General features: G+C 41.8%; 1 protein-coding gene across 1 annotated transcript in view; it reads right to left on the bottom strand.

Annotated features, from left to right (window-relative positions):
- The window catches only part of srrm4 (serine/arginine repetitive matrix 4), a 52,355-nt gene extending 31,267 nt beyond the window's left edge, over positions 1 to 21,088 (bottom strand). Inside the window, exon 1 of the mRNA XM_029509943.1 lies at positions 20,886 to 21,088. Coding sequence (XP_029365803.1) covers positions 20,886 to 21,088 — 203 coding nt within the window. The remainder of the gene's footprint in view (positions 1 to 20,885) is intronic.
- Positions 21,089 to 25,497: the final 4,409 nt, after the last annotated feature.

Here is a 25,497-nt window from a genome sequence, read left to right on the forward strand (position 1 = left end):
TTATGCGTCCCTGCTCAATAAAGTTAAAGTTCAGGACGCCAGTCAGAAACATCAGTAACTAGTAAGTAAGCATCTGTGTTGAAATGTCAGCAGGGAAATCTTGTATGTGATAACTGGAGACGTATTGGGCCTCTGAAGTGATTGAGGGATGCTCTAATTGTTTATTTTGTGCAGTTTATGTTGCAAATGAACAAGTCAGACAATAAGAAGCCCAGTGTACCAGATGGAAGCAGTTAAAATCAGCGTGGGGACGGTGAGCCTCAGGTGATATTCTTGTATTTGCAGAAAAAAAACAAACAAACAAACAACAAAGTTCATTAACCAGATTGAACCTGTGTGAGATGATGATACACAGTGAGGAGCAGGCATTTGCATCACAAATGAATACTTTGTCTGAAAATAGTCAGGTTGATGGTTGAATTTTTTGATTTTCAGTTACCTGTAATATTGAGCCGCTTTCCAAATTAAATGGCCAGAAGGATATAAATAGAAGCAGATACCCTGAGTATCCTGACATCTGTGTCTTCTCCTCTCACTTTAGCCCGATGCAGTTCTCACGCTGTGCGCTGAGCCACGTCACGCTGGTTCTGGTGTGGCGACACAAACAGGTAACCAATCCCCATGATCCTCCCTCCTGTTCGCATCACAGCTCCGTCTTTGCCACCTACCAGGTGTGGCGCACGGACAGATGGCGGCGCAGCGTTCTGATATATATCCAGCAGATCTACAACCATTTAGGCTCTATAAATGTTGCCTCAGCCCATCTTCTCCAGTCCACTAACTGACTCCCCCCACTTTGCTCGTATGTATGCATCAAACCTCCGGGTTTGTTCCATCTTCGCTTTCTGTGCAGCTTTAACCTTTTCTCTCTGTCCATTTGAGTCTCATCCAGCGTGATGACTCTCAGTGTCAGAGGAAGAGAGCCCACAGTTCTGCAACACCCGCCGTCTGTAGAGTGTCAGAGTCAGGACCTCCTCCCACATCTGCTTCTGTGCCCTGCAGGCTGAAACATGGGCCAAAGGTGTCATGTCTGTTCACTGCATTCAGCCTCTATCTCTGTATTATATCTCTACTCCAGCGTCTCCAGAGAAGCGCCTGTAGACATTGTCTGTGGCAGTAACCTCACCGCACTCTTTGCATCATCTCCACCGCTGTCTTAACACCCCACCATGTCCACTTCTCACACACACACATGGCAGTGATCCACGCTTTCACTGCTGACCGGGATTTGTGGATTAAGCAGCACCCACTGCACAGGTATTTATATGTATGTAGGAGGATCTGTTACAGACTGTATCAGCGCTGCCTCCTGAGGAGACTTATTTTAGCTATGCAACCTGGCATTCACATCTAAAATAATCATCTTGAAAAAGGAGCACGGCCTGCAGAGTGTGACGACTACAGAGAGCCATCAAGGCGCCCGCTGACTTCGCCATTCCTCCGCCCACCTCTCCCCTCGATGCTAATCAGAGTGGGTGCTGCTGGATGTCGGACAGACTCCATCTGATCCTGAGACAGAGATGGAGGTAGCCTGTCAAAGATAATGCATAGCAGCCAAGACAATGCAATAAAATCAGGAGGCATCCGTGACCCGAGAGCACCTGTAGTGTTCTGCTCATCCTGACGAGAAAATCACAAAGAACGCTTCCCTTACAGCTGCAGTGATGTTGACCTTTTAACCTTTTCCAGTGAGAGCTGCTTGTGAATTATCAATAACTGTCTAAGTCATCCACTTGTTCAACTAGTCACCTGCAAGACTGAATACGGCTTCTTTCATTCTTTCTTTGAATTGAATTTTAATTGTCTATGTTGTAGTTGATTGTTGAAAAATGTTTTGGGCTCATTGACAATTATCCTGCATTTAAACCACAGATTTTGTCTTGTTTTTGTTTTCCTCTCTAAAGCTGTACCAGCAGAAGAAGCTGCCAGATGGAAATCTTCCTGCCGACAGTATCCGTTCTTTCATTTAATTGGGATATTTGTGCTACCGTCCAACATTTTGATAACAAGTACATGTTGTGCTGGTTTTTTAGATTTGAAGCAGGTAGAGTAAAAAGGCCACCAAGCACAAACAGAAATACGCTTATTGCACAATAAACTGATGAAATGCGGAGCCACCGGCACGGAAATATTTAATTAAAAGATTTTCAAAGAGAGGAGAGCGAGCCCACTACTTCCTGCTCTCAGACTAATAGACTTTTTTGCGATAATAACTGTCGGAATTACTCATCTGTTCATAAAAAGATGGATCCTCATGACCCCATTAAAGCCAAACAAATGCACTGACACACTGCTCCACAACACAGCTCCTGACCTGCGACTGCTGATGGCTGGAGGTGACCTCGGTCAATGTTGGTACACATAATTATCACTTCCCTACAGGTGGGAGGAGGGGACTGGTGATCAATGAGAGAGTGACCTTCCCTCCCATGCGCACCTTCCTCAAAGCCGGATGATAAATTGGTTCATCTCGCCTCCCCCAATGTCCCTGTTATTTAGAGGGCTATCCGAGGGAGTCCATTACCTTTTTATGGAAAGGAGGTTCATTCAATTTGCTGGCGGTACAATAAGAAGTTCTGTATGGATGCATGACGACAGGGCTCAAGGGCAAGTGAATTATTCCATTATCTTTAATGCGTGGAAAGGCGAAAGACGTCAAGGTCTTGAGGGGATTTATTTAGCCGTGTAACCTCCATCGCTCAGGAGGAAACAATGAATGTAAATAAAAAGTGTCAAATATTCACAGATTCCCGGCTATTTTAATTGATTTTAGGAATGTACTCCTCTTTAAATGTCTTTTACCTGTAGGCTTAAACACATCATTTTAATATTTAATTCATTTTATTTATCCATTTCATTTCGTCTTCTTATTGAGGCTGCTTTAATATAAATATTTAGTGGTCCTGAAAATAATAACTATTAGAAAAAACACTGAATATACAGCATTGCCATATTTATTCAGCCATGTAAACATCATCACGGCTCTGTGGGGATATTCTTGTAATTCCAGGTTGGAGACAAACAGAAAACTGTAATGACATTTAATTGAAAAGCATCGGAGCCACATGGCTTGAAATGATTGGCTTTATTAAAGAAGTCGTCTTATATTTGTCTTAAACCTTATTAAAGGATAATCCCCCTCAAAGTCAAAGGTGGTGTTTAAAGGATTCACCATGCAGCATGTACTGCTCTGGTCTTGTGTTGTCGCCTTTTATTTGTGGTTAATATGGAACCTAAAAGAATGTAGCGCAGTCGCTCAGTGTGGCAACGTTTGAAGTATAAAGATCATTATTTTTTAAAAATAAAACCTCCATGATGGAACATTATAATACTTTTATGGCGGATCTCATCTTCTCATGAGATTCTTCTCAGAGTTTAATGGGAGGGGATGCGGATTAAACTGGCTGCTCGCCTCTTTCCCTTTTAAGTTTCCTGCTCTATTTCACAAAAATTGATTACTTCTTTTTTCCTTTTTTTTAAATGTCAGTGGAGATTTTGGCTTCGCTTTTAACTTCCAGTGTAAAACACAGGAATTTTTCCACCACTGGCCAAGTGCAGATGTAAAATCAAACGTCAGGATTACAGTCCAACATATTGCAATGGCTTTGGCCTTTTCATTGACAGGAGCTTTACAAGAGCAGCTTGACATTTTATTTGTTTTCTTGCCCAGAATCAGACATAGATTAGGGGGTTGATTTTATTCTTGCATCTGTCTTTGAAGCAACAGCCGACGGTCGATTGCTGAGCTTAGTTTGAATACTGGGAGCAGGGAGAAACAATTGAATCCAGCACCTCCGTTACTCACTGGACAGTTCTCTGCTTAAGAAAAACACAAATCCAAATGGACAAGTTGTGGACTTACAGTGATCTTCTTAAACTAGTTGGCTGTGACTCATCTCCATTTGGATTACTGATGCTTCCCCTGTATGCCATAAATCGAATAAACATATGACACATATGAATGCATTTCTATTTTCCTCCCTATTGCAACAAAATGATGAAAGGTCCCTTCAGCTGAGGTCCAATATTTCTGAAGCCATACAGCTCTTGAGGTGAAAACAGATCTGGTCAATGCTGCAGGACCTACAGTGTGCAGTGAGCATGTTGAATCCTGGTGTATTATCAGAGCTCTCTAAAAATACCACTCCATCATAACTAAATAAAACTGTTGAAATATTGTGGATTTCTTCTTTTCCAGTGTGCAGGACATATTGGGAAGCATACAAAATATTTAAAAATCACCCCGTCAAGTGTTTGCAAGCCATCTGGTGCCAAATAAGTCAGTTTATTCAAACATTGCCTCTGTTGACAGCTTTTTTGGGGGGGGGGGGTCACTTTGTTGGCAAACCCATTTGTTCGTTGCGTGAGCTGAAGAGAAGTGGCACCTCAGAAGTGCACAGATGTGAACTTGAAACTCCCCCTTTTGTCACAAAAGGAAAAAAAAAAAAACCCTGTAAGGAAAAGTGACTCAGGAGAGTGGAGTCAACTCCTCACCGTCTTCTAAGGGGAACTGAAAAAGGTGAGTCTGATCCTGCCAAGTTTTTAGCAGATGCTGAATACGAAAAGTTAAATGACTTTAACTTTGCATGTGCCCACCAGAGCACAGTATGTTGAGAACTTCATGCAACTGATAAATAACCTCTGTATCCCTACAAAAAGTGTTACTTAATACATTTACCTACCCATGACCTCTGACCTTTGGGAGAGAAAATGTTATCAAATCATTTAATATTCGTTCTAAAGTGTGCCACAATCGATGCGGATGTGTGCACTATGACCAAAAATGTCATAGTACACGGTCTCGGTGACCTTTAACCTGAAAAAAATGATATATATATATATACACATCTATACATTTGTACATATTAAATGAAATATAATATGTACAAATCTAGTTACAACATAAATATCAGCCACATTTAGTATTAATGATGAAATATGATGCTTTCGGATTGTCTGCTCTGATGACTCAGGGATGGGAAAAGTCTGAGCAACTTTGCAAATACGCCGCCGTGGAAATTGCTTAATTTAGACCATTCGAAGTCAACACTCGTTTTTTCTTTCGGTGTTAGTTTAACTTTTATCCAGACTGGATAGCAGCATGCGCTGTGACTAATGATGTTTCCTTCTGCCACGTCGATATTTTCCCTGCTTGAAGTCTTTGCCACGCAGACGTGCTCTTGTAAAAACCCTGTTTTTCATGTTTAGGTGTCCTTTACTCTTTTAGCCAAAAGCCACTGAACCTCTTGTCTTTTACACGATGTTTAAGAACACATACAGCCTCAATGACTGTTTTTACGGTGGCTACAGAATAAACAAAGCTTTGGCAACACACAAATTTTTAGTCTTTAAGCACAACCACACCAGCATGATCATTTTGCAACATGGCAGATTCACATTCACTTAAAACCTTTCCACATTATGTCGATACAGAAAAGTTAAATTGGTTAAATTACGTGACTCCAGGAATAAAGTTGTTGTAGCAAATGATGATTTGAACAGAGTAGTCATCAATTTGAAAAAGAAAAGGAGGAAATCATGCAGTTTGATTTACAACTCCGACTTCATTTGAATACAGTGAGACATTTTTTTTTCCTGGAAACTTCAACTTTACAAATAGTAAAGGTGGCACTGAGGTTTAAAAAAAAAAAAAAAAAATCACCATAAAGCTTTGAAACTATTGCAAAACCATCTCACGTCTCCAAGCAATATTGCTCATGTGCAGTGGAGATGGCGCTTTAGGCCGGGATTAGCGCTGATAGCACAGGTGGCCATCGACCATGATGACCTGAGGGTTAAAACGCTTCGTTGCAAACTGGCTTTTAAATTTGACTCCTCCAATCTGACGTACCGCTACCTGTCAGTCAGTCGGAGGCACCAGGCAGCCTGGAGGGCCCGTTCTCTCGCCTCACAGTTTATGAGAAGAGATAGGGTGTCCGCGAGATTATTTGCTCTTTCCAATAACATATTAGCCCCCTTCCCTAATCTTCTGCCCCTTTCAGCCCATTCTCAACAGGATGAGGTTTTGTTGAGGGCAGCTGGATGGTGGAGGACTCTGCTGAAGATGCAGTGAATGTGCCAATCACTCAAAAGCGCTGGAACGCCTTCTTGAAGAGCAGGAGAGGAAAGTCAACAAGGTAACTGGGTCTCTTCCAGCAAGCATTCAGAAGTTTTTATGACGGACACAATTACTCTGCAGAATGACCTTAAATTAAATGCTTTCTTATCAACACACACACACACAAGCAGTGAGCAGTTTTGAATCACTTCTTTTAAATTACATTTGCCCTCAAGGCATCATGAGGAGGATTATGTCACCAGTTAGGATGTATTTGTTTACTCGACTGAGTCTATCCAAAGGATGAGGGCATCCTGTAGTCAAACTGTAGCTGTCAGCTCAGTGGCCATCACGCCACACAATCCTGAAATAATACCCAGATACAGCCAATCGTAGGTTAATGTTGATGTTGATTAGATCAGACAGGTGCTCTGAAATTCACTCTGTGAAGGCATGATGATTATTGCTAAGTGCAATTCAGATTCTTTCTATTTTAAGGCTCTGAGGTCGTCGCCAAGGGTTCCCTCGGTGCAACGCAGGAAGATGAACAAATCAAAAAGTCACATTTCTAGCTCAGCCTTAATAATTTAACCGTGGAAAAATGTCCCACAGACGTGGGAACCGATTTAAATGAGGACAAAAGGCGCTCGTCCATCACCCTGGTAGGATCAAAGGCGAATCATTAATTCTGAGCCTCCCGTTGTAGTCAGATCTGGTGTTTTACTGCGACGGGATTTTTCTTAAACTGCCTTCAGAGTTAAAGAGAGTGCTGAGACAAAGCAATTCTATTCCTCCTACAAGGGCACTGCAGAACTCAAGTTTAAATTGAACGCCCCAAAATAACCACTTAATTATATGGCTATCAGAGAGGCTTTCATGTTTTCCAAATGAATCAGGAACCAATTCTTTCATCGATGTTAAACTGGGGGGAAAAAAAAGAAGAAAGATAGATCGGTGGCCACAGAAATGAGCTCATATGCCAGAGACATCAATTACATTTCTTATAATTAGGTAGAATATCCCCAGATCACCGCGATCTTGGACAGATAAATTTAATTAGTGGACAAATCCTACCACACGTCCTATCTTTATAAGGTAATCCTTCTGAGGCGGGAAGATGTGTGCGTCTTTAATCTTTTACAGTCAAGGTATGGTCAAAGTCATCCCCATCACAGCACACAGTAAAACTGTACCGTACCACCTTCATCCAGCCGTTTAAACTGGGACATTACAGCCTAAAATCAAGAATGTTTTATTTCTACCTGCTGACTTCAACATGATCATTGAGCGAATGTGCTTGTAATTGATTTCATGACAGCCGTCTATAGCTAATGAATTACTGCCATTAAATATATAGCAGATTTTCTCGTCAGGACCAGAAATGGGTTTATTGGAAGGCTGAAAAGTTAGTTAAAATAGGACCTGGCACAAAAATGTATTGATTCATTGATTATTTATGAATTTACAACAAATCGAAACGTCGAAACAAACCAAAGATACTTCACAGATGTGGTGATGTCTGAAGTTGTTCAAAATCCACAACAGCACCAGGTAAGATTGTAGAGCTGCTCTATAGCAATGCTTCTTTATAACTGTTGAAGACCAAGGCCACATCTACACTCAGAAACAATCCGTCCATACTAAAATACCTCACGGCCGATCACATGCTCTGCTAAGCACTGAATGTTCAAAGTAAAATCTGATTTCCAGCGTTTCTAAAGGTTTGAGGCACAGTTATAAATGTAGGAGGGATTTAAGCTAAATGTATTTCTGTATTGTGGATGCAGCTTATACCTCAAAAACATGATGTAGTATGTTGTCATACTGACGTAAATGCTAATATGATCACACTAACATGTTTATAATGGTCGATACCATCACATGTTGAGGTGAAGAATATTTTCCATATTGCATGTATTGCATATCAACTAATAAGATTACTTGAGTGTGAAATAAATTTCAGTCCTTTCGATAGTTTCAAAAACATTGAACTCAAAACAACAACTACTATGAATGTTTGAGTGAGGCCGGAGTTATTTGGATTCATCGTATGGGAACCACAAATGTCAAAAAAAAAAAAAAAAAAAAATTACACAGCTTGACTTCCTATGTTTTCTGAGATAGTTCAGTCTCGACAAAAGCTGTGGACCAAACAAGTACTACAGCTATTCATAACAAAATGTCATCAACAGGACCATCATTTACATGAATAATACAAAAAAAAAAAAAAAAGCAATTGTCCTTTTAATGAATAGGTGGACTCCTGATGCTGAGCACTTCAAAACAAAAAGAAGGGGAGAAAAAGGTCACTGTGTGAATGAATCATAAATGTCGCTGCATCTGCAAAGCAATTCCTGAACCAGTGACATCCGCCACAGCCAAATAGCTCGCAGTGACCACATTTAACTCGTGTTTAATGACTGAGCAGTTCGCACACGGCGACTGAACTTAATTAAGGAAAGAAATGAGCCATTTCCAGAGACCAGCCTTGTAGTGTTTGTCTAGTATGCTGATATTGTGTAAAACTAATAACTTTGGCTATTTTGTATTTACAGGCTGCAGAAAAATCATTAAAGTCATTCTAGTTTTGAGCCGAAGCTCTCATGACAGAGAGCTCCGTTTCGTACCCCATTTGCCACAAGAGCATAAAAAAAGCACAATGAAATACTCTTAAAGAAAAGAGTCCAGTTTGATAAAAGTATCATAACTCTTTTTTTCTTCTCCGTGTGATTCGGCCCGACAGAGCAGGAGATTTCTACTCTACTTCCTTCTCACTCCGAGAACAACGACAAACCCGTCAGCTCCGTTTGTCCTAATCAGCTCTCAGTGGGATGTGCTGGCAACTGGCTTGTCAGTGGGAATAACGCTCACGCCGGGAAGTGGCAAAACGGGAAGAGGAGGCTTTACTCGGCTAGACTTTCACTCTCAGCCCGCGATGTTGACCTTCAGCATCCTCCTCTGCTCAGAATGCGCTTGTTGCTCGGGCCTATCTGATCTCCGATAGCTGGATGTGGCATTACACAGTTTGTCCCCCTGGAATTTGACTTAAAGCTCCACAAGATGGGTTCAAAATGGCGGCGATGGCTAAAAAAACGTCATAAACAAGCTGAATCCTTCATCATCATCGCTTATTAAAAACAGGTGGAAAAAAACAAGCTCGTCAATCCCTATAGCTGTCAGAAAATCAGATTCTTCTACGTAGTTTCCTCGTTATTAGCTCAAACTATCAGTCAGCTTTATGGCAATCAGTGAATCTTATTATCTTAACTGAAGTGTGAAAATATTCTTTTTTGAGGCTCGTAGTCCAGCAGTGGCGGTTAAGATAAGATAAATGGATGGTGTAACACAGATAATAAGGAACAGGTCTCTAGTCAGTCCTGTCAAGACCACTTGCTAATGATTAACTGCACAAATTCACCAGAGCTGAACACAACCCAAAAGATTTGTGCAGATTTACTTTGTCCCTGTGAGCAAATCCACTGATAACGGTACGCACGTTGAAACACCGGTGTTTATCTGTCACTTCTCACACTCTGAGGGCGGATGGTGAGACATTTACCTGAAACAATCTATTTTTAATTTGTGAAAACTGGCAGATTTTTGCTATCACTCATCTTTTGAAGTGACAGAAGACAGACTGAAAGAGGGAAATTCACATAACTGCCATCTGTGAAGGTGCTAAAGAGCGAAGGGTGCTTCACTGTCTGTGACACTGTGCGCCCTTGTTACAATAAAATCTTCCCTGGAGCGGCTATAACTGCGCTAATGACTGGTTGTTATGTGCTGGGAGTGTCTAAAAGTTGGGAGACACAGTATTGATCAACAACCCTGCCAACGCTTCTGATATAATACAGTCGTTCCACTGCTAAAAGCCAATAAAATTATATTATCGTTTCAGTAAAAAAGAAAAGAAAATAGGAGCATGCAGCTGCGGAGATAAATCCTGGCCACCAGGTTCATGTTTATGCTCATCTGAGAATGGTAACTCACAAAGCACAGAAAAATAAATTGATGCATAATTTATTTGAAAATATTGAAAACAGGAATAATAGCATAATGAGGCTAAATGCTAAGATTACTGCGCTCTTGGATAATGGCTTAAATTCTTAATGTAGACTGAAATGTGCCCATTTGTTTCCGGAAAAGGGCAGAAAGTGGCCAAAAACAAAAATAAAGTTAGACTCACAACTAAACCGCTGCTCTCTGAAACAAGTTCTCAGAGACTTTGGTAAGAATTGAATGCAAAGTAAGTTCTTTCCTTCCACTGGAATGAACCTCGGAGGTGTCATCGTTTTGCAATCACTCATCATTGTGTGACATTTCATGTCAAGAAGCGACAGCAGAGGTGAAAGCGAGGCAGGCGGGAAGGAAGTAACGCGGCGAGGCCAATTAAAACCTCTGCTCCCGTCTGCGATTGCATTTGTGACATCAGCACTGCCGTAGCCCGCGCCCTTCGCCCCGCATCAGTTATGCAAATGGTGGCAATTTCACATGAACGGCAGTTTCGTCTTCCTGAAATGAGGATGGGCAAGGAGCGAAAATAAAAAAATGGAGAAGGAGGCCGAGCCAGTGAGCCTTGAAATGATTTAATTTAAGTGATGAGGAGTTGACTTTGATAAGTTTGCATTTTAATAATGAAGAATATGACCACTTCAAAGGTCCAGTTACCAAAAAAAAAAAAGAAGTCAGTCATTGTCAATCTGAACTGAGCCTCCAGCTTGTTGTCTAAATATGTGTGCAGTAGTGTGCATTTGTGTGGACGGTATACTGTACGTACTGAAGTGTAGTGAATAAGGTGCTGAGCTAATTTTGCTGCCTGCAGAGAAAAAAAGGCTTCAGCCCATTAAGTAGGCTTTTCTGCTTTTCCAATATGCCAACTTTGAGGTGTGTATGCATATTTAATGAGGCCTTTGCCTCAGTCCAATTTGACACTGAGGGATTTCAGCCTACTGTCATTATGAGTGATTGTACTGCCTCTTGGCACAGTTTGATGTGGCAATAACTATCTGTCTATCCCCCAGAAGCTCTACTGATCTTATTATGATTATGACTGTTTCAGACACTATATATTCAAAACTTGTCGTGCTGTATAATTTTCACTGAGGTGCTTACAAAGTTGGAAATCCGCACATCGAACTACATTGTTATTTCATGCTGGATGTGCCTTTTTGAAAGACCAGTGTAAGTAACACGTGTGCCTTTTAATCCCAATTTCCCCTCCTTCAGTGGAACAGCTGACTCTGTGTGTCTGAAATTCAACTTGACCAAAACGTCTTTTATATAAAAGTGGTGAAATGTCACTGTTAGTGCCTCCTGAAGCCACCAATAAGATTCTTTACTGTTAAGGTATGATTATATTTTAGAAACTGGTTAAGGTTGGAAAATGTGCAGACATTATTTATAGGTCGATCTGAACAGAGACTCTGATTGGATATCTGTCTGCCATCAAAATTAAAATTCCAGGTAAACACTGCTCAGGCTGGCCATGTTGGCTGTGATAGTGGACGGTTGCTGTTTTTTGTGATCCTAATGCGTCTTTTTCAGATGCAAGAAGTTTTTCATTTTGGCACACTTTATAATTAAAGACATGCACTGACTGGTGATATGAGACAAGATACAAACAAATGTCTCCATTGTCAAAGTCATACAGCTTTTGACTGCTGGAGCAGCAAACCTTCCCAGTGAGTCAATTTCATTTAATAGAAAAGCTGCATTAAGCGGAATCGCTCCATTTCCAATTATAATGAACTCACAAACACATAAGATGCACATCTTTTTATTTGTCAAGTTAAACTCTTCAATTGTTGCCTTTATGTGAATAGACTTACTAAATTAGGCTTGAGAGAAAGTTATCAATATTTTACATTCGGACACGGAGTCTACCTGCTTCGGCTTTCTTATAATTCCCATCATGTATTTTGTTTCTCCCTCTGTGTGGTGTTTCTTTGCTGCAGGCCAGGTGATTAGCAGTTAAAAGTTGAGAGTTGGCTCATATCTTTTTCATGTCCAGGGACATCCGTGGTTTGTGAAGATCTAATAGGCCATAATGAGCAAGGCGTCCCACTCTCAGCCACCACACTCTCTGGTAATGAATCGCTCAAAGGAATAGGTCATCTCTTACTGTCGGAAAGATTTACTACCATCTATATCACGTAGAGTCAGTGGAGGACAAAAGGAGTGTTTCAACCTTCTCCCTCATCACCTATTACGAGTTTATTCAACGCCGTACATTATGTGCCTACGTATAATTTAATTCCTTTTGGTCGGGAGTCAGGACAGAATTTTTATTCAAAGGTAGGGATATGATATTCGGTCAAACGTAATAACTTCTGCTGCTCTGCTGTCCTGAAACAGGCTCCATTGCCTGAAACGTCACTCAGTCAGCTTTCTTCTTTCTATTTTTTTCCTTTGTTCATTCTTTTCTTTGTTCATACACGTCTAAGAGTCCTGCTTTAAACTGCTATTATATTGATTCCCATCCTTCCCCTATACTAAAAATACTTTCCATTTCTTCCTTTCATCATGTTTCCTTCTTTCTCTTTCAAATTTTTTTTTTTTAAATTAAATGTTGAAACCAATTATATAAAGTATTTCTCACACAACCTTGCACACATTTCTCTATTAGACAAAAAACAGAGAACTAAAGGAAGTTTGTGTTCAGAGTCAACTTTAACCGGGTTGTGTAGTTCCTCAGAGCCAAAGACAGCACACAGTAGATTCTTTTAAATGCTTTTAAGTGCACACGCAAAACTGCACAACAGCCAAAAGAAAGCAAAGTTCATTGAGGTATTCTGTCTGCATGTGTTTCCTCAACAACCTGAAATAAAGTCACACAGCCGGAGCTTGAAAGGGCCAAAGCTCATAAAGAGAAGCACCGCCTAATGCCGTTTGGACGATTAAAGCCAGCTCTTCTGACAGTCTCTCTTAAAATAAAAATAAATAAACAAGTTTTAAAAAATACTTTTACAGCAGGAGTCTTTGCATCTCGGTAGTTATAACAATTCCTGCCACTGTGTCTCCATCTGTTAGATTTATTCTGATACACTGAGCAAACTGACAAAAATGACACACAAACACACACACACAGCTTGTGAACTAGCAACACAATTTACTATGTTAATGGACTTAAATGCCATGAGTCTTTTGAAATGTCAGTGCACTCAATTTTAACATAAAATAAGTGTAACCAGGTGCAGAACGGTCCCGTGCTGCTCTAGTTAAGTCAAGATCTGTGTACATGAACAGTTTGAATTCAAATCACCAAGACAGTAACTTTCAAACAGAGCTGTCTGTTTGTCATCGTTTATTTTTATTTTTTATCCACCCCCCCAGTGTGAATATGGAATTAAGTGAATTCAGGCATAAAAACGCCAACTCAAACAAAATCCCCCCCTTCTCCGCCATTGGAGCAGAAAATTTCTCTTTACAGCACGACAGATTACATCCTTGCTCTGTACTTTACTGATGCTGATTGAACATCTACAAGTTTGCTTTGCATAGAGCTTCATATTTCTTTGCCGTCTTGGAGTTGGAGAGTTGACTTACTGAGCTATTTTGGTACAATTTTGTTTGTTTCTGCAGTAACATTTTAAGCTTGTACAATATCCTGCACAGTTATTATATATTTAAACTTGAGCCAGTGTCGTGACTACATGATATGTTACAGGTGTTAGCAGAAATCAGAATGCGTTGCTGTCGCCAAAACAATCTGCCTCTGCCTAAATTGTCGCTTTCATTCTAATCACTTCATTTTTTCGCCTTGAAACAGAGCTCGTGTTTACACAATACTTTAAATACATCTTATTACTTTAACTGTGACAAAAGGCAGACTGGGAGTAATGAGGCAGCTTTCTCAGATGATGGTTTGCATTTAGTCACTCGATTGACAACTCATGTGAAATTATGTGAATAACCAGAGTATTGCTGTGAAAAACAGGAAAGGAAGCTCAATTAAAAGTCATTTCTGGACTACAAGCGACTACTTTTTTCACACGCTTTGAGCCCTGCAGCTTAAACAACGATTTGGCTAATTTATGTATTTTTACGGGTAACGAGCCTCATGCCACCAGCACATTTAGTGTCACATCAGACCAATGAAATTACCGAAGAGGTAAGTGGTTTTAGTGCACAGGAGAAAGATGAAGATAGCGATCAATAACTTTTCTGGTAGGCTACTGTATTTTTTATTTTTATTTTTTTTAAACCAGCCATGCTACAGCACTGTTCAGAAAACATGTATTTAATTAAAAGTTACCAAAAAAATAAAGAAATAAATAGAAAATTCAGTATCATCTTAACATCTTTTTTTGTGTAAATATCTCATGCTACACACAGCTGTGGCTTATAGACAAGTGCGGCCAATTTCCAAGTTCAAATTTAAATTTGTTTTTCTCTTTAAATTTAGCGAGTGCGGCTTATATTCAGGTGTGCTCTGTCGTCTGGAAACTACGGTAAGTGGCTATCTGGTCTGGGCCTGCCATTACACTTCACTTTCCCTAACAATACATTCAGTACGCATGCTAACCAATGTGCTCGTTGCAGCAGTAGACCACAGGCAGGGAAATTTCACAGCGGCTTTGAGCTGGGATTTGGAAGGAAAGGGTTAACACTCAGCTCTTTGCTTTCATCTTTGAAAATGCTGCTGCTGCCATTCAACTGGAGAGGAATTGTCATGTGGAACCCCCTCCCATCCATCCCCGCCTCCCATGGCAGAATGTGTGTGTGAATCATATGTCTACATGTTCGCCGTCATGCGAGTCCAGTTGGATACCTGCACGTGTTCGTGCAGACGTGTTTGCTGTAAAATTGTCAATAGTTGGGTTTGTTGTTATTATTGAGATAATTCGAGTATATTACAATAAGGTGCGTCCTCCAGGTTAAGGTAACAATATTTCTGCGGCAAAAACCAAGTTAAATAAATTCTGGCAGGCTTAAAACAGACCCAGGAGCATATTCGGAGCAAAGAACAGAACATTTCATATCTGCTCTGCAAAACCTTTGAGCCATTGCAGCAGAGATATGCAGTGTTCTTCCTTCCGAGCTACTGTCTATTAACTTTTTAGTCCGCTGGTTTCGTTTCCGTGCTAGCATTTCATAATCAGCTCTTCAAAACGTCTTGCTGAACAAATTGAATGTTGTCTTCAGTCTCTCTGACGCCTTCAAGCTGCTGTTAATCTTCCACAGTTGCCCACGACGCTTTTGTCGCTTTCTTTGCTCCCGTTGTTGCTCAGTGAGTTTATGTCATTTCTATTTACATTTTGAGGTTAGTGCCACTTCTCTGCGTTGCCTGCCTGCTGCCTTCTTGCCATGTGGAGTAAAAACAATGAGTTGTTAGAAACTGGCAATGATTGTACGCAGAATTGTATGAGCTGATTCTATTTCGGCATGCTCCTGTTCACCGCTTTGCCTTTAGGGGGTCTGATGCACACAAAGACAACACGGTAATACTAATGTGCATATGTGTGCGTATGTGGGTTTACACAAGAAAAATAAATAAATAAATAGGATGAGAGCAGTTCCATCCTCTGATTCATAACCCCAAACGAGCGCACAACCTTACATCTTTTAATGCGTGTAGAAGAACGAGAAAGAGAGATTGGCTGGATTCAGATATCAAAGACTCCTTTGAGCTCTCCATTTTCAGGGACTAGCTGTTTGAAGGCACAGCCACCGTGAGCCATTATACTTGGCCTATATTAAACATCTATCACCCGTTAGCGCCCGAAGTGCGGCATATTGTCTCCCAGAATCAATAGGTGTGTCATAACAGCTAAACTCATATCTCAAGGCGCCGGCTTGTGTCTTTGTGTCACAGAGACGAGAGGGAAATGTGAAAATGTCAAAGCAAGCTTAAAAAGCACAAAGTATCTCTCTCTCTCTCTCTCTCCTCTCTCTCTCTCTCTCTCTCTCTCTCTCTCTCTCTCTCTCTCTCTCTCTCTCTCTACGTTATCAGTTTGTGTTTGTGTTTGTGTTTTTGCAGTCGGCTTCCACCCAGACAGCAAACTTTCAGATTTATGAATAAATGGTGAGACAGACAGACTGAAACGGTTTCTGAACAGCGATTATTAATACACATCTACAACAACAACAAAAATAAATAATAATAAAAAGAAAATCCTCTTTTTAGATTTGTCTTGAAAATTATCGATCAGTTTGAAGTGTGTATTTTGTTTTTGTATTTTTTTAGTTGATTTCAACAAGAGGATATATTTGTGCTTTTAAGCCAAGAATCCAAGCTTTTCTTCTGATTGGCTGACTGAAAAGATAAATAAATAAATAAATAAACGAAGCAAATTTCAGGTAAACACTCAGCCAAAACAAACAATACAATATTATTGTGAGAATTGTCAGAAAGTTAAGTCCTGACTATTTGTACTAACTGATCACAATATGAATATCGAACCTAGACCTGCTTTATAATAATAATTATAATAATTATGATAAAAAAAAAAAAGACATGGAAATCTCACTTAAGGCACTTAAATGCCTCCTGATGCACAGCTCGTTGTTGTGATCAGATATTAATAATAATCAGACTCTTGTTTGATTCAATGGATTTGCGTGGCAGAAATCCAAATCAAGAACAAATCCAGTCTGCTCATTAACACTTCAGCTACTTCCGCACAAAATGCATCCTGCCTGAAAAAACTCACTGGAACAGCCATCGGCATGATTCAAGTGGATCGGCTGTTTAGGAATCAATATCAAATATGAATCCATCCAATGAGTCCGATTCCTGCCTGGGGAGTCGGCATCATCTCCTGCCTCTCTTGTCAGCGTGGCTCAGCAGCTGCAGCTGGCGCACTCTCTGTGATATGACACAGATGCAGAGAAGACAAGTTAACGCTCACTGGAAGGAAACCGAGAGGAAGAAGGAGAAAGATACTGATGTTAGGAGAGGGAGAGATGTCGGGTAAAGATGAGGAGAGGAGAGATGTATAACAGCAGGCAAACCCCTCGTCTGTCACTAAGTGATGTTTGTCATTCTTGCAGAGTGAGAAGGAGGGAGAGATACATCGTCCCAGAGGGAGCTCTGTCTGCTCCTCCTTGGTGTTTTTGAGATGCAATGGCCCCCCGTTTCATGTATTCCCACTTTCATTTTCCTACCTGCATTTATAACTATGCCGAAGCGGTGTTATATCTCAGCACAAAAGTGGCCACAGTAAAAATGTACACATAAGAAAATGGTCTTCTCAAAGGGCTGATTCCTTTTAATTATTTGAACACATCACTAAAATGAATCTGTTTTTCCGTGCAGTGAGTTGTGACAGAGTAAACACTAAAATACCAATGAGCCTCAGCCCCTTTAGCTACAGCAGAACAAATTTATGTGCCCCCCCCCTTTTTCTTTTTTTTTTTTTTGCAGTTGTGAATAAACATAACACTGTAGCTAGTAATTTCTCCAAAACTGAGCCAGAATTTTCTCAACTCTTTTGATTGCACATTTGGGATTCATAGCGTACTTTCTTCTGACTGTGTATACGGAAACAAAAGAATTCTCCCTGTATAACTGTTACATGCTTTTCAAGTAGTTTTACATTGAAATAAAACGGCTTGAATTTCTAGCATATTTCCAATTTGTCTGGACTAACCTTATTAGACTTTACTGTAAAGAATTTATCCCCAGATCTCAACGAATTCAACATTGTCACAGAAACGCCCAAAGCTATGAAATCACTCAGATTCAGAGATGCACTGATTAATCAAAACAATTAAAACAAAACAAAACAAAAAAAAACTGAACCAAACACTTTAGTATTAAAAACCCAGAAGACATCTTTGCTGAGGGAAAGCTGGTGTCAACAAATGTCCAATTAGCATATTCCTTTTAAACTGGAAGTCATTAGAGGAGCTGAAACCAGAGAAAAACGAGAGAAGATGTTTTAATCTGTCTGCGGAAACAATGTCTACAGTTACAGCTTGTGATTATTTTTCTGTTCCTCCATCGTTTTAGCTTAAGTGAACGTGGACTTCGGCTCTGAAGCTGCAGTCCTTTTCTAACGGAGCTGCTATTTTCTCCGTGCTGCTGTATCATCCCTTTGGTGCTGTCAGTGCACAAGCTCCGGAAAACCCTTTTCCTCTCTCCCCCCTTAAAGCAGCAATCTGCTGAAGTAAGTAGCCTGAAGCCCCCCACCACACAGACACACACACACACTTTCTCTCCTTCCTTGCACTCCACTCTCTCGGGTCTGCCATCTGCCACAGAGTTGGACAAGACCCCACTAAGACAAAACAAACACACACACACACGCACGCACACACACTAGTTTACACCCTTGCATTTGCTGGAAAACCAGCAGATGCGCACACAAATGCGCACACACGCTCTACACAACCCAAAGTTAGCCAGGCTGCATTTTTAATGAGGAGCCCCCCCCCCCATGAACAATACAGCTAGAGGGTTATAATGGATCCAAGCGAAGCTCCACCCTGCTGCATGGAGCCAGCGAATGCCTCCCCTCCTCTGTGAGACTGGCCCAAGGAGGAGGAGACGGAGAGGACAGAAAGGGGAGGACGGCAGGAGAACAACAAACTAATTACTCCTCTGTGGCTCTCAGGCCCCCCGAAGCATTTTTATTTCAGGAGTGGAAGAGAGAACAGAAAGGAAGGGCGAGGACGGTGCAAAGAGGAGAAAAGAAGAGCCATGCTGATTGAACATGAAACATCTCCCCGTGGCTCTCCCTCTTTCTGCTGTCTCCTCTCCCTCTCAGCTTGTTGGACATAATGCCCCCTCGCTTTCACTGCAACTGTTCATCACCCCTAAAGTTATCCAAAGTGAATAATGATGGTTCCTCTTGGAGAGAGCGAGGCAAAGGAGCACGCCCGAGGCAAAGCTTTCTAATGGTCTAAGCACTCCCCAGTCACATTCAGTCCAGGCAGAAAAAAAAAAAAAGAGAGAAAGAAAATCAACAGCGCAGCAAAGAGGAGGAGGCAGGAGGATGCCGTCTTCTCCTGCATCCACACTCTGTGTTTACTTGTTGTCCCGCTGCGTTTCTCCCTCCTGTAAATATGGACGGAGGGGAGGCGAAGAGAGGGCTGGACGTCTACTGTCAAACATTATGTCCACTCTCTTGGAGGTGGGGGGGTCTGCGTCCGTTCTCGCCTGCCCCTGCAATCATCACCATCATCATCATCATGGCTGTCACCCGGGTGGTGCCCGTGGAGGGGCAAAGCCACTTGAGGAGAGCTTCCTTCGCAGGGAAGCTAAAGCTGAGGAGACAGCTGGGCCCCGCTCCAGAGTCTCCGGCTATTTCGAAAAGGCTGCTCAGTTCATGGCAGCCAGCCACATTACATTTCATTTCTTTCCTGGGCTCATCTGCTATTTTCCTATGTATTTTTTTGGGACATTTTTTTCATGAAGAGATTTAAATGGTTGACTGACTGGCAGGAAAACTGCGGCTGCAGCTATTCAGATGAATCGCCAAGCTGGGGCTGAATGAGATAAAGGTACTTTCAGTCATATTCCTGCAATAAAAAGTATTTTTTATCATATCTTACAAGCTAATAAAAACCTTTATAACCAGGCCATGTGCAGCATTATGGTCCTGCTGTAATAGAAGCCATTAAAGTCACATTAACTGGTTCAGTGTGTCTTTCGGCTGCCGCTGCCCATGCAGGGTGAAATGAGCCATTCTAATCCTCATTAACATAGCTAATTTCACATGAGAAAGTTGATAGTGGGTGTCAAAACCACTCAAAGGTCACCCAAGCAAGCTCCGTCACTTGATATGCAAGTATGCGTGTAAAAATGTGTAGTCATGTTGTCACGTTTGGTCCCCTACCGGTGTGTTTAACAGAGACAAAGCCGTGTCTCTGCCTCTGGTGTGTAGTGTTGGACACACAATGAAATGAATGAAGTTGTCAAAGCCGGCAAACAACAGCTACAAAGAAGGAAAGAGGAAAGGGCAGCAACCAGCGCGTCGCTACCTCTCTTCCCCTTCCAGGCCGTCAGTCACACAGCTAACCTTTGGTGGGTGGGTGGGTGAAGGTGTGAGTGGTGGAGGGTGGAGAAGGGGAGGGCTGTTGTCGGCAAACACGTGACATGTTGCTCCTTCAGCAGAAGACACTGGCACGAAGCCATGTTAGAGGGAGACGAGGGGACAGGTCTGACATTCGAGGCACGAAGACGCCGCCACATGACCTTTAAAGGGGACAATTAACTTAACGCCGGACTCTTCATGCCCGCCGTGTTTGCTGTGTGTCACATGTCACACGAGGCTGCACACACAAGCAGGGAGAGGTCATGCACACTTGTACCAACACCCAGGTCTGAGGTCTGGGGTGACGAAGACAACTGCATGAATATTTTCTGCAACATTCAGATTTCACTCAACTGCTGTTTCAGCTGCTTTTCACTGTACTGCATTTCAAAGAGACAGTTCCTCACTACACGCCACCTCTGACGTGCTGCTGAATCAATCAAACTTGTGTTTTTAAGATGTTTTGAAATCTCAAATTAGCAAAAAGGGATTTGGGAGACTACACCAGATTCAGTCAGTCCGTCATGAGAGAAATCCAAAAACTAATCTGGACGGGAAAGAGAAGTACCAATGTTTCATACAAGATCTTTCGGGAATTGAAGGTCCAGCATACTAATGGATTAGCACAACCACCCACGGGGACGTCTACTTGATGGAAATGATAAGGCTGCCGGTTTTAGCTTCAGCAATTCTAGAAAAATCATTCCATCGTCCTCAGCAATCACTCCACAAACACTTGTCAATGTCTCTTGTCACTTGAGCGTATTCCCTGGAGCTTGAGGATCACCGGCCACGCTGACTACGGCACAGATATATTTTGGATGGCGATTAGAAAGTAGTGAACTCACTCAATCACCCTCCTGCGGGCGGTGATGCTGGCCATGATGACGCTCTCCCGTCTCGGGGTGGCCACTGCCTTGAAAGTGCCCTTCCAAAACTTCTCAAAGAGCTGCTTCTCCTCCAGCCGCTGGAAGCTGGCCGTGCTGTCCTGCGATCCCGGTGTCGGAGAGGGGCCGCAGGGGCCGAGCTGGAGCGAACACGGGGGCTGCATCTTGTAGCTTTTGGGTCAGCTTCAGTCCCTGGACGCTGGACGAGGTCTCTGCCAGCTCATGAAAAAAAAAAAAAAAAAAGACAGTCCCTCCGTCCGTTTGCTCAGGAGCTGTCCAAGTACTGAATGAAACTGAGCAGCCGTCCGCCGCTCGCCGTCTTCCTTCTCCTCTCACAGCAGCAGGTCAATGTGTCAGCGCGTCTGTCTGCTTTTCGCTCTAAAGCGGGAGCGTGAGCAGATGGACAAAAGCTGACCCTCTCCAACTGCAGGCTGGGTATTGTTCTCCCTGATGAGGAAGGAGGGGTGAGGGGAGATTGTGTTTCTCTTTCTTTCCCCCTCCGCCTCTCCTTTTCTATAACATCTGCTGCTTTTTTGGGACGGGGGGGGGTCTGGGGTCGGGGCTGGGAGTCGAGGTGCTCCTTTCTTTCTCTCTCTCTCTCTCCTCAACCCTTCCTTCCCCCCATTCCCCACGTATTCCCCCCTCTGGCAGCTTCACTCAGAATCAGGCATCACTCACAAGGAACGAAGCGTGTTTCAGTCCTGAGGACTGAGGAGAGCAAGTGGGTTCCCTTTTCCCAGAGCGCCGGTGTGTTGTGTTGTGGAGAAGACTCGCACGCCCATGCTCAGCGGCCGAGGACCGAGCAGGCACTGAGGCAAGTGTTGTGGCGAGTCTGAGGAGTGAGTGTGCGTCAGAGGATGTGTGTGTGTAAGAGAGTGGGGAAATAAGAGTGAGGAGCTCAGCTGAGAGCAGCTTGTTTTGTGTCTCAGCCTCTGACGTCAGAGTTCTGGGCTGGACCTGGAGTGAGGGACACCTTCTGTCATCCTCTCTCTCTCTCTCTCTCTCTCTCTCTGTTACACTTGTCTTACTCAGTGACACCATCCCGTCTCATCCCAACTCATGTTAGCATCAGCCTCTTTGTGTTTTTCTCCTCCCTCCATCGTTCCTGCTCTCTTTCCTATCATCAATTCTCTCTTTCAGTGAGATGGCCTGTTAACTTCATTAAGAGACATGAATGGCAGCTATTTTGATGATCATTCATTCACTGAGGCCGTTTTCTTTTAGGAAAACTGATTCCAGCTTCTCCAAAGTCACAATTGGTTGTTTCTCTATTTGAAAGTTTAAAGTTACTTTAAATTTAAAAGTTAGACAAACGCACAAGGTGTTTTTCTTTTTTTTTTTTTTTTTTAACCATTGTCTGGCATCAAATTCATGAAAACATTTTCTTGGTTCCTCAAAAAATGTACATTAGCTTTAGAAAACAAACCACGTTTGAATGATTAAAATTTGTTTTGCTGTTACCGTCTTTAACTGGCAGGAATTATTTTATATGAATATGAATTTTCATTTAAGAAATGAATCTGTTTAAACCCGAGTGAATATTTAAAAAGCCATTAATTTATAATTATGATCATTAAGGGCAACTTTCTGCAGAATTTGATGTATTTTATATGTTAAATCTTCAGAGCTCCTAATTTTCTCCTAATTTACAACTAGCTCAAAGTTTGTTTCTGTAAAAACAAGCAAATGACGCGTTTCTTTCTGGGGAAACGTGTCCAGTCCCTTCAGCTGCCTTGTTGTTGGTTGCCCTCATTTACGTTATCAAACGGCTTCAGTGGAAGTGAAGTTACAAACGTGTAATGTATTCAATGTATATTAAGTTGCAAGAACAACACGTTTTGCATAAAAAAAGTGTTGGATCAACAATGTTCTCGCATCAATAACTGAACTTTTCAGCCTCATTAACGGGTTTCATTTACTTAATAAGGACTAAACATTTTACCATATTAAAATTTGATTTTAGAAATTAGATCCACATGTAGTCTAAAATATGTTGCCAACTATGAAAGTCCATCTTCACCCCCCCCCCCCCCACACACACACACACAATGTGTGTTGGACAAAGGGCCAAAGAAATCAGCATAACAAAAAGGTCTGGCTCAGTGAAGACCAGCCAGACCATGTGGCTGACACAAACCTCCCCCGAGGGTTCGATACCTCCCTCCTCTTCTCTGCACTCTGCCTCTACACGACACATAACACAGAGCAACAGCTCAACAGTTCCCTCCCTCCCTCCCCTTCAGCCTCCCCCTCCTCTTTTCCTCACTCTTGGTAATGCTGCATATCATCCACCGCTCGCCACTGCGGGAGCATGTGGGACTCTGGGGGGGGGGGGGTGGGTTTGCTGACTGCTGTTATGACCACATCAGAAAAGTCTCTTTCATACTTTGTAGGATAAATATTATTTTGAGACTTTCGAAAGTGGGCATAAGCTGTCACAGGAGACAGCAAACTCTTCTGAGATATATTTTCATGTACATGTTAGATGTCTGCTTTGCCTCAATGTCACACGTTTTGACACCAAAAAAAAAAAAAAAAGTTGTACCATTTCAGTTCGTGACAGCTTTTACGCACCAGTCGCTGTCCTGAAGCTGCTTTGTCTATTTTATGCTCCGGTTGAATTGGCGCTTACAAGACCGTGCACACCTCTGGTTTTTCACGCTTTAACCCCATTTTCTCTGAAGCAAATTCTTAATCACGCTTCACACTGCTGGCAAGCATTTTTCAAAAGCTTACAATGTATTTTTAAACTGATTTCTGATTTTCCAGACAGTATCAAGTATCATTAACGGTATAAATTTTACAGATGTGATGAAAATAAATCTTCAACTTTCTGTCACTATGTACAAAAACATTCTTTACTATTTTATGGCCTCAGAAATCATTGCATTGATCATGAATTTAGGCAACAAATAGTTGCATTCCCTGTACAGTTTAAACTATTATTATAAATTTTTTTTTATCTTGTGTGCAAATCTATGAGTTTCCCACACATGAATGTGTGACCACATGACAACAGAAACATTTAGCTCGTTGAGATGAATCACTTGTCTTTAGTCAGTCTCAGAATAAAGCAGAACAAAGTCAAGCCACGCGCTATAAAAATGTGTCCTGGACAAGAAATGCGAGCACTTCTAACCACACACATACACAGAGAGAGCAGAACAGTGTGACTGCTGCTCGTGGCTGTTTGTGACGCCGGTGGAGATTGGTGATAATAAGGACGTCTAGCAGGTTAGAGAAAAGCTCTGATATTTTGACAAGCAATTTCCACCAGAAGCCTTCCGCTTGTCTCTCTCTGCCAGTCTTGATGAAGAATCGGCCACCACATACACACCTCTACTCTCTAATAATAATAAAAATAAAAATATGTCTGTCTGATTAAATATTATTTATAGAAAATCTGGATACATGACGTTTCACAGGTGCTAACTACTATGACTGTTGTTCTCTTCTGAAAATTAGATGACCTTCTTTTTACTTTTCTAGCTTTACGAGGTTCTAACACCATTTCTAGGTTTTAGGTATTATCTGTGAGCTCCGGGTTAATACATCCAGGATAAACTGAGATAATCACACCACAATATTTCCTCACTGTGAGCGTAGACAAGGCGTTGTGAACGAAAGTTTCCACGTGCTAGACTGACACCACTGTCGTGAACTTTTCCCTCCTCAGACGAGGAGTTGTAAGCGTGGGTGAGAATTAAAATCTGTGGCTGCTAATGGGTATGCATAAAGAGAGCGTGGTACCTCGTCTGGATTAATAATGCATATATTAGCTGATAACATGAAACCTTGATGTATAACAACACCAGCCACTTAATGATAAGTGGCTGCTTCATCAGCGTGCTTTGCATAAAGATGCCGAGCCTCTCTGGAATCAAACTGCAGGGCAGAGACAAGGTGTCCCGGTAAGAAGAAATAAAGGCAAAAAAAAAAAAAAAAGAAACAGTCGGTTTCATTTATGGTGGGGAATATCAAACAGCTGTTTCTACTGTGAGATATAAGCCAAGGTTATATTGGAGGGCCGCGCCGAGGGCAGTGGGGTGGACTTCCTCCTGCTGAGTGCTTTTATGAAGAGCTTTTGCTAGCTGGGGTTTTCATATGAAAAGTGGAGCTGAAGGACACAAAGCGGTTGTGGAAAAAAGTAATTAAGCTGCGAAGAGACAATCATTTCATGTTTTGGCCTCGCTGCTGAAGCATGGAGAGAACCGCAGCTCCTGACGGTAATTGGTTTAGGAGTGATACACGGCGTCACATACATGTAGAAGAACAGAGTATTCATCATAATTGCTGTTATTAATGCTGTAAAGATGTCCCTTCAATACAACACTGAAAGCTGTAATCATTTCTGACTGAGCTGTTTTGCATCTAGATGCACAACAAGTCGTCAACAAGTTGAAGCCTGTTGACAAAACAACCATTAATATCCTCCAATTTTCTGGGTTAGCCGCAGAAGACGCATCTTTTCAAAATAAATTACATTTTAATTTTTTTTTTTTGTGAAAAGTTAGATTGAGCTCAATAACTTTGCATCATCAGTAATTGCAGCTGTTGGAGGCGTCTTTATAGA

Source organism: Echeneis naucrates, chromosome 9, assembly GCF_900963305.1.
Source record: "Echeneis naucrates chromosome 9, fEcheNa1.1, whole genome shotgun sequence".
NCBI classification, from domain to species: Eukaryota; Metazoa; Chordata; class Actinopteri; order Carangiformes; family Echeneidae; genus Echeneis; species Echeneis naucrates.